At 36.3% G+C, this 22,700-nt stretch overlaps 4 protein-coding genes across 4 annotated transcripts in view; 1 reads left to right on the top strand and 3 right to left on the bottom strand.

Annotated features, from left to right (window-relative positions):
• The window catches only part of Osi24 (Protein), a 130,315-nt gene that overhangs the window by 71,396 nt on the left and 36,219 nt on the right, over positions 1-22,700 (top strand). The window lies entirely within an intron of this gene.
• Positions 771-5,700, bottom strand: Osi20 (DUF1676 domain-containing protein Osi20). Its single transcript, XM_022074180.2, has 2 exons — positions 5,207-5,700; positions 771-2,930 (listed from the first exon to the last, which is right to left on the bottom strand). Exons 1-2 carry the CDS (start codon positions 5,640-5,642, stop codon positions 2,512-2,514), a joined length of 855 nt encoding a protein of 284 aa, XP_021929872.2. The 5' UTR covers positions 5,643-5,700; the 3' UTR covers positions 771-2,511.
• Positions 10,232-15,184, bottom strand: LOC110834735 (DUF1676 domain-containing protein Osi19). Its single transcript, XM_022074181.2, has 3 exons — positions 14,607-15,184; positions 13,740-13,986; positions 10,232-12,339 (listed from the first exon to the last, which is right to left on the bottom strand). Exons 1-3 carry the CDS (start codon positions 15,069-15,071, stop codon positions 12,026-12,028), a joined length of 1,026 nt encoding a protein of 341 aa, XP_021929873.2. The 5' UTR covers positions 15,072-15,184; the 3' UTR covers positions 10,232-12,025.
• Osi18 (DUF1676 domain-containing protein Osi18) lies at positions 19,593-22,453 on the bottom strand. Its single transcript, XM_022074179.2, has 3 exons — positions 21,792-22,453; positions 20,878-21,076; positions 19,593-20,031 (listed from the first exon to the last, which is right to left on the bottom strand). The coding sequence occupies exons 1-3, from the start codon at positions 22,362-22,364 to the stop codon at positions 19,712-19,714; spliced, it is 1,092 nt and encodes a 363-aa protein (XP_021929871.2). The 5' UTR covers positions 22,365-22,453; the 3' UTR covers positions 19,593-19,711.

Below are 22,700 nucleotides of genomic sequence, written 5' to 3'. Positions count from 1 at the left end.
TTGTCACCATCTTCGCCGGCTCGGAATACCAAGTAGGCTACGTACACTATTTGGTTAGCTATCTGATGTGTGTGCTAATTTTACGAAGCTATATCAACTGCAACCCCCAAAGGGCTCACATAGTGAGTACGGAAAGTGGCGTTCCCGAGGCACTCCAGCTACCCAGTGTCCGGGAGTACAACTCTATGTCATAACAACCTCTTGTTATAACATAGAGGAAATTACGAATTTTTACAATTCTACTATTGACAATTGCCAAACAAATTTTGACCGAAGGAACTCGGTGATAGCTAAATTCAAACTACTGCACTAATGTACACCATTAAGCATGTAACTCATCATCAAAGAGTTATATTGACCTTGTATTCGTAGAAATTTAATTTTGAAGCCACTGAAATGAAGGCGTTTTAATGAACACAGACTAGGTCTGATTTTATAGTTTTATTTATTTGTAAAAGGCCTATGTTTCGACGTCTCTGGTCGTGTGGTTAAACTTAAAGCTGATTTCTTGTCTTGAAACTAAAAAAAAATCACTCAAGTTTTCATTAATGAAAATCTGTGGACGTTAGGGTTTAACCCCATCTCATCACCCCCTCCCCAGCTAACGCCAGTGTTTGATTCAGTAGACAAATTGTGAAGTGCCAGCGAGTGTGTTAGGGAAGTAAGAGTAGGAAGGGAATTTGGACTCAAACAAAGATAAAAATACAAGTAACACGAGTTCTCAAACGATAAAATTATCTTGAGCAACTCTTAAATCAGTTGTTAAAAGATTCTGCATATAATATACGATTTTATTGAATACAAAACATATTATTGTGTAATAAATAATATAAACTGTAACAATAAATTAATGCAATGTTACTTTAATTATTACGTACCATTAAATCTTGAATATTTATATTTGCTTAGATAAGCTATAAATTTAAGATCTTTGGCATAGTTTTATAAAATCAATTTACATTTGTATGTTACATCATTGTAGAGACTAGTGGCAGTTTATTTTATGTAAAATTCAAAATCCCCTTTACTTACCTTGCAAAAAATTATACTTAATGACAACCATTCCCCACTTAATAAATTCGAGTACCAGGAAAAACTTCTTCATATGACTCCTCTGTATAACATGACAACAAACAATTATGTTACAGGACTCTAAATCCATAAACGTGATAAATGGTGTGGGACTTGTTTAAAACTATAGATCAGGTACATGTTAGAAATAAATAATAATATTGTTTCTTGAAGTTCGACCTTATCCTACGCTCAGTTTAGCTAGACAATCACAACGTTCTTAAAATAAAACAAAAAATAATAATTTGAAATTGGTACTAGTCGTAGGTAATTTTTTCAAATAAATTAATCTCAAAATGTTATCCTCTCTAGGGCTCAGCCCGACGTTTGCAAAATTAAGTATTATTCTAATTTACTGCTTAGCCTGGCAGTTGTGAAATTAGAGAAATAATTATAATATTACGGGGATATAATATGCCAAAATACGACCACAAAGGCAACCTGGTATTTATACTGTGAAGATCTTTGGCGTCTGGCAATACCTACTTAAAAGTATGTTCTTCTCTGATCTATTAATACTTCAAGATAAACATCTACAGTTTTAATAAAAGAAACTTATAACGATTATAAACATATACAAAGAAATTAAGACAGTTATTTTGCTATGTTAAACTTACTAAGAAAATATTTCGTCAATAACAGTCTCCTTGAAAGTGTTGAACTAATAAATTAAGTGTAGTACTATAAAACTTTATAACCATTGCCCAGTTATAGAACAATTTCTAATGCCAGATCTAGAAGAGACAGTTGATGCAATGCCGAGTTATGAAAAGTAAATTTATTTTCGTTGCAAAGTATAAATAGAAAAGTTTGAGTGGGAGCTTTTGTGTGTTCAAAACAACCTGAAATACATGAGAGTCTCCTCACAAAGTATTAAGAACAAAATATCTGATAATGTACACTTGTAGCTTATTAACAGACGACGAGCGGTTATATGCTTCAGAATAATTATGATAATTATCTTCTACTAAGTCTTATAGTCGCTATCGATAGACTGATTTATGCTCTCCAAAAAAATCTGAGTTTTGTCTAGTTTCTTAATACAAAAGTTTTTCTTGTTCGATCTAATGTAACAGTTTAATTCAGATTTTCCAAAACGAATAAAGAAAATCAAAAATTTCGCAGGTTATAAGATATTCATTTATTGAGTTTGCTGTGTCTTTATAAAACAATAAATTCCAATAAGGAAAGTAACTTTAATATAAATTTGACTGTTCCAACTTTCTTGTATTATTAATTAAAAGAGGTGCTGTCGCTTTAAAAATCATTAAAATGTGCACAGAAATAATTTTTTTAAAACTTTCGGAGAATATGTAGAAGAAACTACTCTTTAGCTTTAGGTGTATCCTACCCGGGCACTGGGCAGTTCAGTAAATATTTCAATTGAAGAATTACGTAATTGTTGAAATTTCGAAAGTATGAACTCCAAATTGGAAAAAATTACTGTTGTGTCTTTTGAAGCTGTTGTCCTGGTTGTTGCTGTTGGTTGTAGTACCCACTGTATGCCATCTGGTGAGGATCCCAGACCCTAGAATAGGGTCCTCCAGAGGATGCATTTGGGTCCCAGCTAGGGTCGTACGATGAACCAGGAGTGGAAGGCCCTGGTGCAGGGGCTCCGTAAGGTGTTGGAGGCGCTGGTTCCACGGTCACAGGGTTCGTCGGCATTGGCATACCCGCCTTCTTGCACAGTTGCATGATGAGGAAGCCAGCGACGAGGAGAATGGCTAGTTTGCTGAGGATAAGGGCCTTCAGCGCCTTCACGCCTATGATGGCCACGACGATGGGCATTAGGGCTTTCAGCTTCAGCTTGAAGAGTAGCAGGAGGGGTAGAAGAAGCTTCTTCTTCAGAATACCACGAGCTGAAAGAGACGCAAGTTAGTGCCAATATCGGTTAAATCGACCGTAATAAAAATTGTATAAAATGGCAACGACAATTTTTAAGTTGCTTATCTTGACTGCTACCACCGGTAGAGAGGAACAAAAGAATTTCATATCTTAGACCCACCGGTTCAGATCCAGGAGAGGCAAATCGTAAGGCAATTTAAAACTATCCCATGTGAGGCATCCGGTTCGACTTGCAATGGAACAAAGCCGAACAGATGACCACTACAGTTCAAACGCCAAGTCTGTAACGACACTGGTACAACTGATTACATCTGTGCATTTATAATTTTTAAACTTATTTTGTTTAATGCAGAATAGTGTTTTAAATCCAACAGTCACATCGTATTCCCTTAATAGAACCTTTAGCATATACATAAATATGTTGAGACACGACGGTCGTTTGGATTTTTAATTCTTTTCATAATTCACAATTGATATCTCGTTTTAAGCACTAAACTTTGTACTGTGGTTTTCACTGAAGTTTGAGAATATCAATTATACCGGAGCTACCTTGGAACTATTAACAGAAGACGTTTGTTTAAATATAAATAGTACTAAAACTGTTACCATACTCTACACTGAATTTCTAGTACGTGATGACCAAGGATCCTCAGAGATTAGGACATGCTGACAGTTGGAGTGTTCATAAATAACGAATTTACTTAAAAATGATAAAGAAATTGTAAAGTTACACAAATCATGATTGATAAACTTCTTTACTGATGTAGAATACACTTCTTGCTTTAGAGGAAATACTCGTAGAATGGTCTCAAATAATATTTGGAGACTTATTTGCTTTATAAGGCCTGATATTGTCCTTTGTCAAGTTCTTTCTCAGGCTTAATAAAGGAAGTGAAAGTTTTGTCCGAATACTTCTGTTCTCCTGTCAATTAATCGTTTTGCTAGCAAATAAACTCAGCAAGACATTTGAAATAGTTTACGTTCTGAACCACAATACGTAACAGCTTCTTAAGAACGCAACTTATGATAAATCTAATTTGTCAGATAGGCTATAAACAATTCTCTATACCTCGCGCATATTTTGAAACCCGTAAATCATAATTTTATTTACGAAAAATACTACATCTTACTTGACAAAATAATATAATGACATAAAATAATGATGATGAATATAACTACTGTTATTACTAACTAACGTATTACTATATGGCGTATTCAGGAAGGTTTTTGTAAGTCTTATACAAAGAAGAAACCAAATAGTATGGCAATGCAGTAGTAAGAAATGCTAATTTGGTTAATGTCTATTATTTGCTCTAATTAATGTTATCATTAATAATGACGCTTTTAAATATAGCATAATTTGTAAATCATGTTCACATAGCTTTATAAGGTACATTAAAAATAACGAAACCAGAAACTCTTTCCTTTGAAACACAAATGAACGCGGAAGTGAAAGGAATAGACGTTATACCTGTAACTGCTTTCAACAAGAGAACTGAGATCAACATATCTCAGTGAGGCAATCGATGCATTCGATAGGTTCGTACCGTAGCCCGTCGGACCTCAGCATGCAAATGATGCACTTTTAAAAATATAAGAACAATAGAACGTTTTAAATTAATCCTTTGAGGCGTAGTTGTTTTTAAGCTCTTAAGTTATGTCGTGTAAAAATGCGAATGTAGACGATAATAATAATATTAAAATCTCAAAACTAATGACAACTAATTTTTCATCTCCTTTACAATAAAGTTAGCGATTTTTTAAATTTTTCTATTGTTATTCCAATTCTATAGAATAAGTTTTTAAAAATTATTATGTGGGTCACCATCTTGTGAATGCCATTTGTTAACCGCGCTATCTTCAAAACGTTAAAATCAACCTGAAACATTTATCCGTAAAGCTTATTTTATAATTAGTTTAAAGAATTATATAATGACGTTAGTATAATTAAATTTTACTATCTTGGATAAATTTTCTGTTAAATTTATATTATTCTTCACGAGCTACAATTTTCATAGACTAATATATGTTCAGTATGTTAAAATAATAAGACATCAATGCTGAATTTTATAAGGATTTTTACTATGAAACCCCGGACACCGTTCTTTGGATCCAAAATTAAGATGTAGGTCGCCTTTGTCGAAATTAATCTTTACTTTAAGTGCCTTCGTATCACTGGGATTAAAATGATAGTCCGGACCAATGGGATTTCTAGGCGGGTAAAGACGCAAGCCACAACAGAACTACCACATAAATAACTTCAGTATATAAATGTATTGATAAGATTTACCTTGTGAGATGGCCCTGTCTTCATTTGCGTCTGGTTTCGGGAATTCTACCTTGAAGTCTGTTAAACTCTTCCCAGGTCTGAAAGTCAGTATTGCCTCCTGGAACAAGATCTCTGGTAGCTGGACCTTAAACTCGTGGCCCTTGAGATACCTCGTGACCCTCGTCAATATCATGGCGTCCAGATTCTCTGCGTCATCTAGTGACCTTGAATCTTGAGCACCGACCACAGAATCTAGATACGTCAGAACTTTCAGCCGGAGACACGACATCGAAGAAACTCTTTTGTCACTACCGGCAAAACAGTCTCCTACAACAGCCGACAGTAGTTCTTCGCCATTGCTAATCCTTCTTGAAGAACTATGTATGATTTCATTATCGCTTACATTTGAGGCGCTGCAGGCTACAGCGAAGACGAACAGTAGGACCGGTAGTAGCATTGTATCGCCGAAGATGGTGGTCAGTACTGGAGGGCCACTGGGTTGAATGTGTTGGGCCACACCTCCTGGCGCCAACCTTTTATTGTTGTGGTCTTAAGAAGGTCAGGAGGTCGTGATGCGGATTGAATATTGTCATGCGTCTCGGTGCTTAGGCACGGAGGGACTCATATGGCCAGGACTACGTCACAGTGATGGACACTTATCGTGGTCTAAGAAGATGAATATTAAATGGTAGGTTGTCTGTGATTGCTAACACATCAACAGACAGACGAATAGAAAAAATGTAGGCATATTTATGTATATTTCTATAAAATTCTGTTTCTTTTGTAGGGTAAATACCTTTTCCCAACAGACTTTATTACTTAATTTATTTAATTATTTGTGATTTACTAAACAGAGTTGTTAGTAGCTCAGCGTCTTCACAGATTTTTTGTCTAAGGCCTATTTAAATAGCTTTCTAATATTAAGCCTCGAAAAAGTTATGTAACATTCTCTTACGTTTCCCCCACCTCACAATTTTTATATACTGCCCTAAATTGAATTAGGCAAAAAAAAAATACTTTTCCATCATAAATTTTCACATTTCGTAATTTATTTTTACTGTCTTATCATCTCTCTATTTCGAAGTGCTCTCCTCAACAGTTTGTTCTCAGATTTCCTCCAACGATATTCTTCCACTAGAACGAGAAACCAAGATTCACACCCATACAAAGTTTACCTAATGGTGCGTCCGAAAAGCATTGAAGTGTGCGATATATTTCTCGTAGCCTCTTTAATCCTATTTTGGCTTGTGTATTCCACATAAAAACAATCTTACCAAAGTTTCATATATTCTAAAATCTAATACCACAAAACTTTTAAGAGTTGTACGTTAAATAAAACGAATACCTTTACCAACTCAGAATTTCGCTCTAAAGTCGTGTTGATGTTATTGTTAACGAGGAATTCAAATATACGAAAATGGACTCATTTCCAATGCTGCTACACTTGTAATAAATTTCATGAGAATCCATCGGCAGTTTTAAATGTCATTAGTGAGATGCTCACGAATATTATGATACCACAGGATTCATTATATGGAAAGTAGGCTGGAGTTAATCATTTTGGTGTCGAGAGAAAAAGTCCTGTTGGCTCCAATCCCAGACAGTTCCGTTTAACTGTAGGCCTAGTGCGTCGTGAATGCTTTATGAGTTCAGGGTACAGAAGAGAATGAATGACCAATATTTGATGAGAAACGTAAATGTCAAATAAACTTTTATATAGTAGTGTTACATGCGTGAGATAAGAAAAATATTGATTTACGTCAGAAATATTTAATTTTTTTTGCATTCTGTAATTAACGTCTTCCCTCACAATTTCTTCTATACATTAATGCACTAGTTAGTTTAATTCCTCTATAACACATTAGTTTACATGTAATTCACTCATTCATTCATTAATTCATTCATCAATATATTCATTCAATTTTTATTCAAGGTCAGGCGAGAAACACGTTCCGAGCTCTCAATATCCGATTCTTGATCTTAATATTATATAGGACCCTGGATTCCACACGTAACAGAAAGAAATCGTGCTTGGTAAGAAGGGTTTAAGTAAAAATAATTTCTGTTGGTTTAAATTCGTCTTACAGATCACCAAATAAATGTGTTTTACCTTATATAGAAGTCAGTCTTGATGTGTATGTGTGTTTGTTTACTTGCATTCCCAATGGGAAACATATAATTGCATAATCTTCCGTCAGCTAAGAAGATGAAACAATCATTTAAGCATAAATTTAGTAAGTAAATAGTTTAGGGATGAATTAAGAAAAGGAATAATTTCACGGCGAAGTTCATTCCAAAGGCCTTTTTCCGGTTGTAAAAACTATCAATTTCTTAACCGACAGATTTAACATTAACTACTCAAGAAAGAGACTACAGATTTAAATAAATGTTGAAGACTTGCCATTACATAACTCCACTGAGCAGAGTCGTTGAGATACTAACAGTCGCTTAATACCCAAAGAATTCCCTACCTTTAATTTAACTCGTTTCATTACTATTGTCCAAGCAGCCAGCCACTGGTCCATAGCATCATATTCTGTCCACAATCTGTCTCACACAATTTTCCTAAGATTCATTTTAATATTATCCCGATATCTACGCATAGGATTTTCATAATGGTCTCCTCTCTTCAGGGTTTCCACCCAAAATTGTGTGCATATTTATCATTACGCATCTAATAAGCGTTAAAATTTTCATCCTTGTAATGTTTAATGAAGAATAAAAATTCTTAAATTCCTCATTATGCAAATTTCTCCAACTGTTGTCACGTCCTTTCTCTTACATGCATTTTTTTTCCGAACATTCTCAGTCTTTTGCCTTTCCCTTAAAGTGACGGACTAATTTTCACGCTTGTAAAAGAAGACAACAGGTAAAATCACAATATTCAGTATTTTAGTCTACGTTTTCAGCAAGCAGATTTGAAGACAAAAGATTCCTAAATGAACGACAGCGAATTTTAATACCATCGCCGAACGAAGAATATCACATTCAGACCGTGATGAAGCTGGGTGTTGGTGAAGCTAAACGGAAAGTATGTCGGTGATGGATTCCAATCCTAAATGTGCTACTAGACGCTACGTGTTTCGCATGGCCGCCATTTCATTCATGCACACGTCACACGTAATTCATTCACAGACAAACAGACCGTCTGTGAATGATACTTCCTTCTCTTGCTTTAATTAACGACAGTTTATCAACTGCATGAGCTACCTAACTTCAAATTTTAAGTTTTTTGTCAATAAATGAGAGGCATCCAGGAATGAGTTTTCATGGCATTATTTTAGGTAATGATTGGATCTTTAATTTTTGTAAAAAAGTTTCTTTAATAACATAACTTATTGGCGTCGTATGTTGAGATGTTTGTAACTTATGAATAGTAATGTATAAAAGAAAACACGGCCGTGGCATACTTTAAAATAAATTTCTTTAATAAACGAACATTCTCAAATATTTTAGTGGTCTAGCGGTTAGAACGCTGGCCTTGTAATCCTGGGGTCTCGGGTTCGATTCCCGGCGGTGCCTGAATTTATAACTTGTGTTGGGCAAGGCCGTGGTCTAGGCAACACGGAGTTTTCCTCCGTGGCATCCCAACAATTACTCCATTCACACACAGAAGAAGGCAAAGGCAAACCACTTCTGGATCATCTGCCAAGAACGTATATGAACAGGTCCCAGTCCGAGAAAAGGATGGAAGGATCTTGTTCATATGGACCTGTCCTCAGACAGAACACTAAATAAATAATAAATAAAAGTGACATCGAGAGGAAAAAAGCTGATGAATGAACTGGGAGAAGCGGTCGTGACGTCACCAAATGCTTTGATCGGACTGTAACATACAGGATGGACATGCTGGATTCATGATCAACTTTTCATGAGAAAGTAATCAAGAAATTCTCCATCCTTCATGGAACCAACGGTTTATTTCGGGACAATACAGAAACAAAAATCCACGCAAAATTTTTCAAACAGCTTCGGCGACGAAGTTAGGACCGAAAATGAACAAGTAATACGTTACGAGGACAATAATAATTGTGTACTGGCAGGAGCCCGTTTGTGTAATTCTGTAATCTACGCTTTAAACCCAAAAGTTTGATTTAACTGTTATTTAAAAATTCGGCTATTATTTAAAATGAAAAGTAGTGTATCTCGGTTATAGGATTCAGCTGGTTAATGTTGTTTAACGAAATAAATAAAATATTCAGATAATCGTATTAGACCAACAAATACACTGTCTGCAAAATGTTGAGTTACTGAATGTGACACATACAGAGTTCACTTTATTGCGTCTAATTTTCAAAACTGTCGATACCAATCCGATATTGAACTTGTGTTGGAGAGCGATATTGGTCCGAATGCAACAGAGCTTCACTTATACAAGAATTTCAGTCAATTTATACCATGTGAGTTCTCAGGTTCTCACGGTAGAGAGTATAGTTTAACTAGTTTAATCATAATGCTTTCCTTGTGAAGAATTAGGAGGTGATTAATGATAATGTCACATTTTCGGCGTATTTGTTTGGCGCCCTGATACAAAAAGTAATTTCCTTTAGTTTGCAGTTTCCTAACGAATTTCATGGTAAGAAGGTAATAGTTACTCAGCTGGTCAGGAAATCCTACGAAAAGTTTTGAAAACCGAAGATTTATATAACACTACAACCTACGGCAGGTTCTGTTCTGCGCTACACAACCCAGTCAACATCATATCTTAACTAGTGTCCTGCTTTCATTAGTGTTAAACCTGAAATTATGGCTTTTTTATCTTTATTTTATATATAATTAACTCCTTTAAATAGTATCACAAAGAGAGTAGCATGACGCAACTACTTATTCTGTTATCAAGAGAATAAAATTTAAAAATCCAATACTTAATAAATTATCATGCCTACAGCGTTGACGTGATAAGTATTTAGAAAATGTGACCTTTTCAATCATGGTAAAGGCAGGTTTAGAAGGTATTAAATCATTATTTTAAAGTAATTTAGAATTTTGTTAAATTCCAAGGAAGGACATTTTCTATTAGGATTTGGGAGAATTCACAGTAATTCGAAGGTTAGAAAATATTTATTTAAATAATTAAAATACATAGACTAAACGAATGAAACGTTCTTATTTTAACGGATCTACGCAAAGACTAGATTACAATACTATTTTACCTGTATTTAAATCCATAAAGCAGAAATTTATTAATGAAATAAAGACTTCACTTTTATTGTAATTTAATTAATTGTGCATCTGTAAGTCATCCAAACCATGAAATATTTTCCATCTACGTCAACATATCATTCAGTAATATCTTAAGATATTTCGATGAATTTGATCAACATGCAATTATATCAAATAGAAACAAAATAAAATGAAATTCGAAAACAAGACACATATAAAAACACACACAAACAAACATATACATATTATTATACAAATTTTAAAGATAATTCGGGAATTACAAATAAAATTGACATTTATATGTGATGAATAATAAATATTTTATTAGAAATTTTTCGTAAAATATTCAGGCCACAGGCTATTTTTTTTAAACATAAGTCTGAATTATTTTGGTACCTGAAGATGGAATCAGTATGTTTCTCCGAAACGTTGGTACATACCTGTATGTCTACACGGTGCTACAACTCAGAATAACAGACATTGTCACAGCCGTGAGAATCTCAAATCTCACAATGTCATTATTATTATTGAGTTTTTACAGTGTCCCGTAGCTAAAAATACCATAAAAATAATTATGGTTCCTTAATTTTAATTAATATTTTTATCTTTAATGAGACGAATGAATATCTAGTTGTTACCGCACTGCTTTTATATAGGCCCAAGATTGATTAGAGCTATTTTAAGAATATCCCATAATGAGTCATCTTCAATACAATCCTCTACGTCAGTGGTACAAGGAAATACAGAATTTTATTACCCATTAAATAAAAAAAAAATAACACATTTTCTATGCTCAGAGCCTTTGGGGGGGTAATAACTAAATGAATATCAACCTACTTATCCCAGTGTGACTTAAAATCCGTCTTATTTATCTTGAAATATAAGCTAAGAAAGTTGTGATTTTTATACTCCTGAAAAATAAACACTGTGTTAGCTGCGAGGTTATGTCGAATATCCTTATCCTACCATCACTGGGAGAATGTATTTTTATAAACGACAGAAATAACATACAACTACATAGTAACATATATTTTGAGTTTCATTTACAATTGTACATTATTATTTATCATGCACACACACAGAATAGTCCTAAAAATTGTGGAGGGGGGTAGTGTCCTCTAACAAGTAGCAGGGACAATCAAAGACACAACATGACTTGAATATTTGTTACGTGCCTGTAATTGTTTGTACAACATTGAACTTGATGGTTCGGTATGAAAAATTAGGGTGGACTTACGGAGTGAGGTAACATGCGTTATGGATACAGGAACACCTCGGTGGTGGCTTCTAGCGTGGTAAGACTTTCACGCTTCCTGTAAAGGGGGTTGGCTTCGTATCAGACAGGGACTGAGAGGCTTCCAGGGTCATTCAGGAAATGTTGGCGATGTCCTTACTGGAGATTAAATCTCCGCAGACCGTCGCACGTCAAGGCTTCACAAGGCATTTTTTCAACAAAATTCAGCGAGGCCACCGTGGGTAAGGCCCTCGTAAACATAAATAAATTTCCATCTGGATTAATAATTTTCTGGAGCACGCAGAACTGCTTGAGAATTGCAATGTTTTTTCTCACATTAGCGCTAAAGTTTGCTAATTACGTCTTACTGAATAGTACAACTGAAAGTGACCAATCAGATGACAAGGAAATTGTTTGGTTTAATTTATGCAAGTTTTCGCTATTCACTCCGCCTGGTTGTGAGATCTGTAAGCCAGAGTATGTGAATTTAAATTTCTGGCGGCACTGTATTGTGTAGGGTTCGAATCCCAGGGACCGTGGGCCACGACCTGTGGCGGTGACGCATCAGCTGCAATCTTCTTACACAGTTGGAAGATGGCGAGCGCCACCGATATCACGAAGGAGAAGAAGCTGAGCTGGAGAGCGTTCCACGCCTTCAGACCCAGAGCCCCGATGAAGAGGGGGACCAAGGTGACGACCTTCAGCAGCAGGAACACTAAGATCGGGACGAATATCTTCTTAAGCTTGCTCCTCCGACCTGTGCAAGAAGACCACCGTTACTCTAACATACGATTGAAATGACAAACACGAACGACGACGCCCGATGTTTGGACTCTTCTGCGCAACAACTGTCACGTGTCGTCACGAGCCAATCAGCTTCAGACAGTTGGTGTATAAAGTATATATATCTCTGTCTCCGCCATCCGCTTTCGTACGTGTCGGCCAGAGACTGCTCGAAGAGGCGATATTTCTAGTGTAAATAAATGCATTTTGCTTTATAACGCAAACAATTAAAAAAATTTAAATGTAGTTGGAAGCCTCCAAGGAAAATATCTCACTTGCGGGATGAGACGTACATTAGTAGTATGATGTTAAAAGTGAATTAACTTAGCTGCGGAGTTGTCTCAGATGCATGATTATGTATTAATGGCCTAAATAATTTTGTTCTAACAAAAAAAAATTATATATTAATTTAAAAGATGACTGTCTTTGGGATGTTACCACATATTACAGCTTCCCCCGTACTATCAGGGCACGTTAATGATGGGGGATATAAAATATATCTGAAACGTCGGTCAGTTTTTACAAGATTGCATCTCGCAACATCCAAGAAGACAGTCGATTTTAGACTCATCGCTGTAAGAACCTGAAATCTCATGAATATGTTGAATTAAATATTTTGTTCACAAAAAGACATATAGATATTCACAAAAGTGTATTTGTCTAATAAATTAAAATAGGATGAGATGATAAAATATGAAGTATGTACATTTTAATCTTGAGGTACAGTTCAAAATTTGTCATTCAGTTGACATGCAAGCTGGAACCTATATAACAATCCACATATTGCTTTAGTAATTGTTAGAATTTAGCACTAAGTACCAACAGCACCTCGGTATGCAAAATTAGATATAGTTCCTTTAGCTCATGCATATGTCTAAGGACAGCCAAGGATGGTTTGATTTTCGTGGTTTATTTAACTTTAATGTCAGTAGCTCAGAGAGTAATGTGTCGAATTATAGGATAATTAGTGAATAATGAATTTGAAAGACTGTGAACTGATTTAAGTTACTATTGTAGCATTTGCCCGGAATGACTGAGAAAGACTTTGGAAAACCTCATTCAGGATAGCCAGGTTCGTAGCCGATATACGAAGCCGGAACCTCCAAAACACAAAGTAGGTAAGCTAGAGACGTTCGGTAGTGGCTGATTTTAAATTATGCAAAATGTTCTTTGAGTCAAAAATGTTGTGATATTTATAAAAGTGATCGAGAAAATGGAAATATTCGAAATGAAATGTAGACACACAAGCGTTGAAATAAATCTTTTCGCCATTTATAGTTGGGGGAAGATCGGATTAGGTATATCCGATTTTAAATAGCATCTCCACCGGATATAATCGGAAACCATCGCTTAAGTGAGCCAGTAGAGAATTACCTTCATCTACTGTTGAAGCCCTGCCCTGTTCCTGACTGAACTTCAGAGATATTGTGACTTCGTCATGGTCTAAATGTCGTGGCGACAAGTTGATGGTGGCCCCAGGTAGTGTTACCAACAGGTCGTGCCCTTGTACAAAATGTCCCACTTCGTTAAGTACTTCGTCATCCACGCTTCTGTCCTCAGAAGGGGTCGTTTGATGCTCAGGGTTGAACGAATTTCGTATTAAAGCCACAGCATCTGACACCTGCAACACAGGTCACAGATAACGAGGAGAAGCAGACTGTAAGTGACAAGGCCGACATGACGTGATCTCAATCCTCACGTGCCCATTTTGTCCAGGTTGTTGGTTTACATTTTAAATAAGTATGTCTTCCAAAAAGGAACAATTGGAAATCTCTTACTATAATGTAGATCTAACATTTTTAGGGTACGCTTCAGAATCATGTATAGTCACCAGGGTATCAGTACTGAAAGTACAAAAACTGGCGTAGTCCCTAAATGTTGCGTGATGTCCACAAAACACGTGTATGACAAGATAATATTAAAATACATACGCTCTGGCGAGAGAAACATGACGATATAACAATTTAACACGTCGTAAAGGAATTTCCAGTTCTTATTCCCTGAGACTGATAAATAATTATAGTCTATGTATTGTAGAAGAACGAATTATGGCGACATGACCATTAGGCCCCACATCTGCTTTTTGGAAGTTACAACTCCAAGAACATAAGCAAAGTTTAATAATAAGTATAATAAAATTTAAAATTAGTAATTAATGAATAATACGATTTGTCTAAACTCGTGATATTTCTCTCATGATGGTCTTATGAAGATTGCATTTACGGAACTTCGTTTACTTACCTTAAAAGAATCCCTTCTGAACATTTCATCCAGAAGGTTCAGAACTTTAAATTTGAGGCATGAGGCGTGATCATTTCTTTGCGCGCACTTCGTTTGAAACTCTTGAACCACTCCGTCCATTGGCGTCTCCTTCCAAAAAGCAGCGTCTTTCGCCTTCTGTCCTGTTGGCTGCGACGCCGCCAGTGAAGCTGCTAGAACCAGGCACACAGCGGGCGACCTCCACTTCATTGCTACCCTCTGGAAGTTGGACGGATTCAGTCGAGGTGTGAGGTACGTGTGGCAGGGCCCGGCGTATGTCGTCAGTGTTTTATACCAAGGCAAAGAGACGCAATGGTCGTAGCGGTCCCTACGAGTTCGAATGTAGCACTTTTTTCCGTTCCAACAGGACACGCAAAGTAGGACCCATACTCTTATATCGCCTGATGAATAACAAGCAGCTGATTCAGTGTCACTGTCACAAGCCATAAAAATTCCTTAACACTTCCGTGAGACACGGCAATTTATTCCTTGTGAACATCCAACTTCCATTTGTTAAAACAAAGATCAATGAAAGAATTGTTGATTAATGATAGACATGTTTAATCATTTAATCATTATTCATAACCACGTTCCCATCCCATTCGAAGCTGCCTAAACTTTGCAGTTGAGGCAGCGATTTTAAACAACCGAATAAACAACAACAATACATCTAGAAGCCAAATTTCATAAGTTAAAAAAAAATATATTTTTGTCATCGATGTATGAACTTAAAAAAAATAACCGTGTACTCGGAAGGGCTATTTCTGTATTTTTGTGCGCATTAGTCATCACCAAAACTATTGGACTGATTCCGTGGTATTTATTGTTAGGATCTGTTCAGGTTAGACTAAAAACCCTCTTCCTTTTTATGAAGCCCGACTCAGTTTTCAAATTATACACGATGTCCGGCCCCAAATACCCCAGTTTTAATAAAAATATTTCACATGGATGTGAAATACCTACTTGCGTACAGCTGTTTTCTACTTAAATCAACTAAAGTGGAAATATGTTTAACCGAAATTCAGATTTATGTTTGCTTTTGGAAAAATTAAGGAACGAGAACATCTCAGTCTGTATTAAGCTTAGAGTTGGAATTAGCCTAGTTAAAGTAGGATGTTATGACTCCCCCAGTCCACGTGATGGCCCTAGGAACAGTCAACTCTTTTGTAAGCGAGTCTCATTAGACGTTGAGTCCGTATCGAGCCAATAACCTTTATACAAAACTCAAATCAAAGCTTATCGGTTATCTCAAAACACTTCAACAACCAGTAACATTATTATGAATGACTGTTACAATTCAATACTATTTATTACAAGCATTTTTCTATAGAATAAATATTAATAAACTGTAATTATACAGAGTTTCTGATTCTGTCTGTAGTGTGATTTAGCTTCCTGATAATGCATCTGCGTCTACAGCAATAGATTTGTTTATAAAATAATTGGACGTTAAGAACAGTGAAGGATGCAAAGTATCACAGAACATCACGAAATTCTCTCTGCACTAACCTGAAGTCTTACTCTCTGTTCATTCATAATGCTCGAACCGCCTATCATTCGCTCTAAGCTAATTCCGAAGTGTTTACTGGCGAGACATTTCTACTTCTCTAACTGTAATCTGATAGAAACTGGCCACTATTAAGGCATGGACGTCCTATTGGCTTAATTGGACAATTTTGTAATTAGATCAAGGTCAGAGAGAATAATTTGGCAGAGATCATAAGGCAAAGAGACCGTGCAAGATTGAAGAAAATGTCGTCCTGAATTCCTGTGCGTTGTATCCTGATGTCTACCATAAGCAAGCAAATTAGCTCGCTTCTTATTGTTTTGATATGACGCGTGTTGAATACTTCAGAATAAATTTTATCGAATCCCCACAAGGTCACGTTGTATAATAAGGTTTCTAGGTTATGATACGTCTAGTGTCCAAAACAATACACATTATATTAGCTTAATTACATTGAATATCAGCTGATATTACCAATTATCTGCATAGTTGTGAGGCGTAGTCTGTTACTCCAAGGAAAAAAAAATTAAATTACAAGAATTTAAAAGAATATATGTGACATATATATTGACATTTAACGAGACGGCCAATCGGGGTTATCTCTCCGCCTTGCACGGCCCTGAGGCCCACCCAGATCAGTATCAAAAAGGAATGGATAGGGGTTGTCTCATCGAGGTTAAAGCGGCCGGAGTGTGAAGACTGTACAGAGCTTCACCTCTTCTACATATCTCCATGGCGTTGAACTTACTTAAGCAAAGAGTCTGCTCTACGTTTGCCGAAAAGAACAGAACCACAGTAAAACATCTGCGAAGATAAAATTTAGAATTCAACAGCTGTATTATATAGCAAGGGATTTCGCGACTTATACAGATCACTTGATATTTTTTTTTGGCAGTGAAATATGTGAGATTACGATAGGCCAGAAATATAAATATATTTGGAAAGAAATAGATTTCACAAAATTGCAGAATTTTAGTAGAAAAGATATAACGAGAGGAAACATTAAGAATGACCTTAAAGAAACATTTAGAGGACTGGAGGTAAATGAAACTGACTCAGAATAATCAGATGGCGAGCTTCGGTATTAGCGGCGTTGAACTGTCTAGTTACTATAACAGAGCTCTGTTTCTCTAAGTGTCGATAATGCACACCACTGCTTTGTCGGGATGGCATAACGTAGGCTGATTTGTTACGCACTGGGTTTGAATTGGAAAGGGAAAATGAGAGCTACATAATTTATTTTGTTAGTCTTGTTCATGATTTTGGACGATTCGAAAACTGAAATCGCTCAGGTCATTGTAAGGTGATGTTTTGGTATGTGCGATGCCTTGCGGTGGGCTGATTCTTATTACGAAGAATTCTGACAGAAACGTAAAATATTTCAGAAATTTCAGAATTATTGAATCACATAAGACCAGTAGGATTATTCGCTAACAGTTCAAAAAGTAAAAGTCTTCTATTGAAACAAAATTAGATCCGTTTGTCTGTTAGGATTCAAATAAATTTTAGATAGTGATTCTTCTGAATAGGCTGTAGAATTACTTGGATGGGAAATATGAATGTTCAACAGAAAAAGAAACGTGGACAATCTTTCGTGCACCGAAACTCGAGCTCAAACTACACGGTCTCCAGTTAGCTTTCACTTTCTAAGATACACGTAATTAAATCGTACATGTTTTAGAAAATTTGATTTAACGTCATTTACAAAATGTCTTGCTTTATACGTTGTGACATTGGAACAATCAAGAATGAAACACGGTATATCCCAAGTACAAATCAGAGGCAATATACGCGCGACGTTTTGTGCAAAGTTTCTGAACTGGCACGTTTTTATTACTGGTAATATATCAGCGGCAATGACACAGACACCGAACGCGTTCGATTTTGGAACGTGCGTTTCTATTGTATTTCGAGCTGTCGATGTAGTTACGTGACCAAAAGTAGGAACAGGATATCCGAACTGAGTTCAACATAACTTTCATTTCCATTTACAAGACTCAGTACTGTTCCTTATGAAATAATCCGGTCACTAGTTAATTAATTGGGCGATTTTTAAGTGTCTTAGCAACAATATTTCAATGCGAGACACGAGATTCTCACTGCGATGAGAATGACGATTTCATTCATCTGGATTTTACAGACTAGTAGGAAGATACCAGCATTTCGGAGTCAGTATGTTCCTCCTACGCGTTACCTATGAGTTTAAACGGTTCTAAAACTCAGAATAAATACATAATTAATACTTTTTAAATTCCTGTAGTTTTAGGCGTGTATAATTTAATAGTTTCTTAAGATAATCACGATAGAATTTTGTTAAAGGCTGTCGTTTCGTACTACGACGTACATTCCAGAGTCGTCTGCAAAATCAGGGAATGTATTTAATCTGGGCTGTACTACGACAGAGATTAGAATAGTTATTTGGCAGGAGGAACTGAGTAAGACCATTAAAGTCTCAGTTAGATTAGCCGGAGTATCGCTGCGACAACCAGATCCTGACTTTTCTGCAGTAGACTCACTATGTCGGCGTTCTCCTGGTAGCGGCTGAGGAAAATACGAAGTATATTGGCCAACATAGCTGGTGACCCTGACTAGATTATAGTAGGATACCTTCCTAATATATTGAAAATATTTTGCACTGTCTCGAAATTTAAATGAATAAGTGAGCAATTTTATATAATATATTTATTATTAGATCAAGTATCGTCGAAATTTCGTGTGATGAACTATAAGAAAAATTTTATGATCCATTCTTGGGACAAGACATTTGGAATCTGATTTCTAGTTACAGTGTTACAGTTTTCTTTTCACAGACCTAGATCAAATAGTACCTCGTCTCCCACAGTCTCCAGCACAATCGATAAACAGCCTTCTTCAGTTATCTGCATCTGATGTCGCAGTATGTGACTTATTAATAATTTCACTGACTGGTACTTAGTCTCAAGGCTTAAGCCTATTAACTTAATATTCACTGCTTTGACCGTGATATTATTATGATAAGAAATACATTCCAGAAGTTTCCCATTTGCATTCCTACCGAAAGGTGATTTCTGGAATACTGATTGCTGTTATTTATTGTTTAATTTAATTTACCAATTTTATTGAAAACTGGTAAGATTTTCTACATTCCCCAGATACTACAGAAAAAGAGGGATTATAATAGGACAGTCCATCAACTACGTCTACGTCTCAGAAGTTGTCTCGTCCATTTTCCGACCATAATTTTGAAGTTTTTAAGGCATTTTCACATCTTCATCTCTGATGAATGCTCTTTCCATCTCATCGTCCTTAATTTGTTAATTTGATTTTAGTTAAAGGGCATAAATTATTAAGTTTCCCATTACTTAATTATCTCCATGTTTAATCGTTCCCTGACATGCCAAAATAATTTGATTATCAATCTGTTCGTCCACTCTCAATTCATTTTCATTCTTTCGAGTAAAAAACGAAATTTTACACGCAAATAGCACTGCATATTTTATATTTTCTAATTTTACTATATTTACATAGGATATTGGAAAAATAAAGATGGAATAAATAAAGTTTATTAAATAACACAGAGAAGCTAACAACATTGGTTGCCTCACACTCGAACATAGGCCCTGTAGGCCAAAGGTTGGGCGTCCATCGAGCGGCCCCAGCCTTGGTGCTCGTACGTTGGTGCGGGATGCTCAACCACAGGGGCAGCGGCGGGGTAGTGATACACCTCGTAATTCACTACTTTGGGCTTGGTGAATTTAAAGATCACCATGGCTCCCGACAGCACAATAGACAGCAAGGCCAGAGTAAGGGCCTTCCACGTCTTGAGAGCTATAAGTGCGAGGGCCAGTGGCACCAGAGCCGTCGCCTTGAACTTGAGACCCAGAAGGAACGGAATCACCACCCTCTTGATGATTCCGCGCTCTGTAAAAGCAGATCATGACAGGGTTAGTAAAAAATACAAATAAAGTCAAAACAAAGTTTTAAGAATTAAGAGTTATAAGTGGTTTACCACAAACTATTTGGTTGTACAGCCATGAGGTACAGTGCTATTAACACAGAAGCCTAAAAATTGGATATGCTCCTGTGCCAGTTTAATCCATTTCATAATATCACAACGTATTTTTCTGTGGTACTTTCAGATATTGAACAAATTAATTTGGAGACCAGGGCGTTAATTTTTTCTTGTAATCTAGGCACCTGGATGTTTGAATCGTGTACAACACGAACATTGTGGCTTCTGTTAACTGCGGAAGCATATTAAGCTAGTATTTAGTTCTGCCAGAAGGTCGAGAACAAGGAAGGAGGAGACAAGTAAGAAAATAATGGTATAAGAAGAAACAATAAAAAGTAGGAAGAGGAAATATGAGAGCTGTTATTATTTAAACGTCGTCTTCGTAAGAAAACTGTCGCTCAATGAAACTGACATTTTAAGATGTTTCGGTTAGAAGGGGCTAAGATCCAAGTTAATGTTAATCTTTCTTTTCCTTAGTTTTCAGATTTTGCTTATTCTGGGAGCATTCTTTATCGAAATTCTAGTCTCCCAGACCTGCCCACCATCATTTCCAGTGATTTACTACCCTAGTATTGAGTAAAATCAGACGCGCCATGAGAATTGACTTCAAATTGTGTGACGTTATAACGAAAATTATAGCTCTGAACATTCACAAATTAAAATATTTAATTTTTAAAATATATTTGGAATGTCGTCGGTGTTCTCTGTCTAGTATGATAGCTTCGTAGTGTTGTCGAGGGCCTGTTGTAACTTACCTTGTCCCATAGGCTTGCTGTCTGACAAAGGAACTCGGATTTCGGCTGGAATGTTTTGCAGCAGAAATTTGGGTACGTAGGGCAGTAACTCTCCGGAAACAATCTCTTTGGGAACTCGCAACTTTAGCTCGTGAGTGCCCAAGAAAGAGTCGATCTTCTCCAGCAGCACATCAGCACGCATTGAGTTTGATCCATCCCACTGCATGTATCAGAAATTTGATGTAACAGTAACACAAAAGTTTGACAAAATAACCTAAATCATGGTCGTTTTCAGAGTTATAAGATTCCTGGACTATATTAACCAAGTTATGTAATTTCATCGACCAGTGCCCACTGATTACTGCTGTCTCGGTAATTTTTTTACTATATTGTATTTGTTGTATATTAATTTTTTTTTTCAGAATAGTGATTTATAATCTTAATATTATATTTGTCGGTAATTTTTGAAATTTACTAATTCAACCAAAATTTTATTTTTCCTTTCAAATTGTCTATAAAATGTAATGTAAACAAAGTTTATGGATATGAAAAGCATAATTTAATATGATAAATTATATTAGTAATCTGTTCAAATATGTCTTGGTGGTTAGCACTCTGGCTTCGTATTCAGGAGGTCCCGAATTTAAACCAAAGTCTGGTGACTATGTGTCTTAAGTTAGGGGTTTTATGCATTTGAGTTTTCCCAGGCATCTATATTGACAGAATTTTAAAATAAGGAACAATCGCTTCCTTCCATGTTAATTTAAATCCACAATTTTAATATTTAAACATTCCACGCTGTATGAAGTGTGAATTTAAAAAATGTGTATTTAAATAGATTTAAAAGTACACACACACACACGCAATAGAGCAACAAATTTTTGGTGCAAATAGGATGTTGAACTATGTGTAATTATGTAACTGGAAGGTGCTACCTGGTGCGGTTGCTCAAATTCGTAAACGTCCTCCATTACTCTTCCGGTCTTCTCGATGATCAGATCGTCTGTCAGCATAACCGTGTCTTTGTTGACTGCAGTGCTCAGGAAAGACAAAACTTTGGGCTTCACGCAAGCAAAGGACCCGTGACGTACACATTCCTCATATATCTTCTTCAGCACATCCATGGCAGTCGTGTCTGACCAACCTCTGCCGATGATCTCATCGTCTTCCGTCACCTCTGGTTCTGGCATTGTCCTCTCTGCCATAATTTCGTCCTTAGCTCCTGGCACAATTTGTCCCGATGAAGCTTCTGTCGTCAGTGGGTCAGCGACCATCATCTCTGACGGCAGAACTGTCTCAGTCATTGGAAACGTTGAAATCATTACTTCAGGTTGGGACAAAACTGGAACTGAGTCATCTGCAGAGGTCTCTGAAGTCTTCGTGGTATCCATAGCACTCGAAGTTGGTAACGTTGCACCGTCTTTCACTTGTTCCAAAACCATTTCAAAGGAATGTGTTGAGGTCAATATCGCCGATAATACCGAAAGTAAGAACAACAGCCACTTCATTTTTCCTTTACGGACAACCTCAGGAACTACTGAATTTAATTAGTAAATTTATATTAGAATGACGAATATGACTCCACAGATGTATTACAGCAAATGAGTACTTAATCAATAAGACATTCAACTTTTATATCAGGTATATCCCCTCCACTGCTACCAACATTGTATTTCACTTGTCAGCCCCCGTGACACACTAAGAGCAAAATCGGAGACCTAATTTCCCCAAAGAATTTTGATCTGATATTGACTCACAGTCTCACGTGTGTAAGAAGGACGGAAATATAGAAAGAGAGAACACATCCCTTGAAAAGTAGAGCAATTTCAGTGACGGAATGAATA

The sequence above is a fragment of the Zootermopsis nevadensis genome, unplaced genomic scaffold (assembly GCF_977971745.1).
Source record: "Zootermopsis nevadensis isolate Lab colony 2312 unplaced genomic scaffold, Znev_1.0 Znev_ptg000017l, whole genome shotgun sequence".
NCBI classification, from domain to species: Eukaryota; Metazoa; Arthropoda; class Insecta; order Blattodea; family Termopsidae; genus Zootermopsis; species Zootermopsis nevadensis.
The sequence above is the reverse complement of the archived record's forward strand: the minus strand, read 5'-3'. Positions and strand labels throughout refer to the sequence as shown.

Bases quoted from the DNA above. Each gene is read 5' to 3' on its own strand.
- Osi18 (XM_022074179.2), bottom strand. From the start codon at position 22,364: ATGAAGTGGCTGTTGTTCTTACTTTCGGTATTATCGGCGATATTGACC. The intron at 21,077-21,791 runs GTAGCACCTTCC...TGATACATGCAG, and splicing joins AATTTGAGCAACCGCACCAG to TGGGATGGATCAAACTCAAT. The intron at 20,032-20,877 runs GTAAGTTACAAC...CTGCTTTTACAG, and splicing joins CAGCAAGCCTATGGGACAAG to AGCGCGGAATCATCAAGAGG.
- LOC110834735 (XM_022074181.2), bottom strand. From the start codon at position 15,071: ATGGCTTGTGACAGTGACACTGAATCAGCTGCTTGTTATTCATCAGGC. The intron at 13,987-14,606 runs GTAAGTAAACGA...CCTGTGTTGCAG, and splicing joins TCAGAAGGGATTCTTTTAAG to GTGTCAGATGCTGTGGCTTT. The intron at 12,340-13,739 runs GTAATTCTCTAC...CTTCTTGCACAG, and splicing joins GGCTTCAACAGTAGATGAAG to GTCGGAGGAGCAAGCTTAAG.
- Osi20 (XM_022074180.2), bottom strand. From the start codon at position 5,642: ATGCTACTACCGGTCCTACTGTTCGTCTTCGCTGTAGCCTGCAGCGCC. The intron at 2,931-5,206 runs GTAAATCTTATC...CGTCTCTTTCAG, and splicing joins AGACAGGGCCATCTCACAAG to CTCGTGGTATTCTGAAGAAG.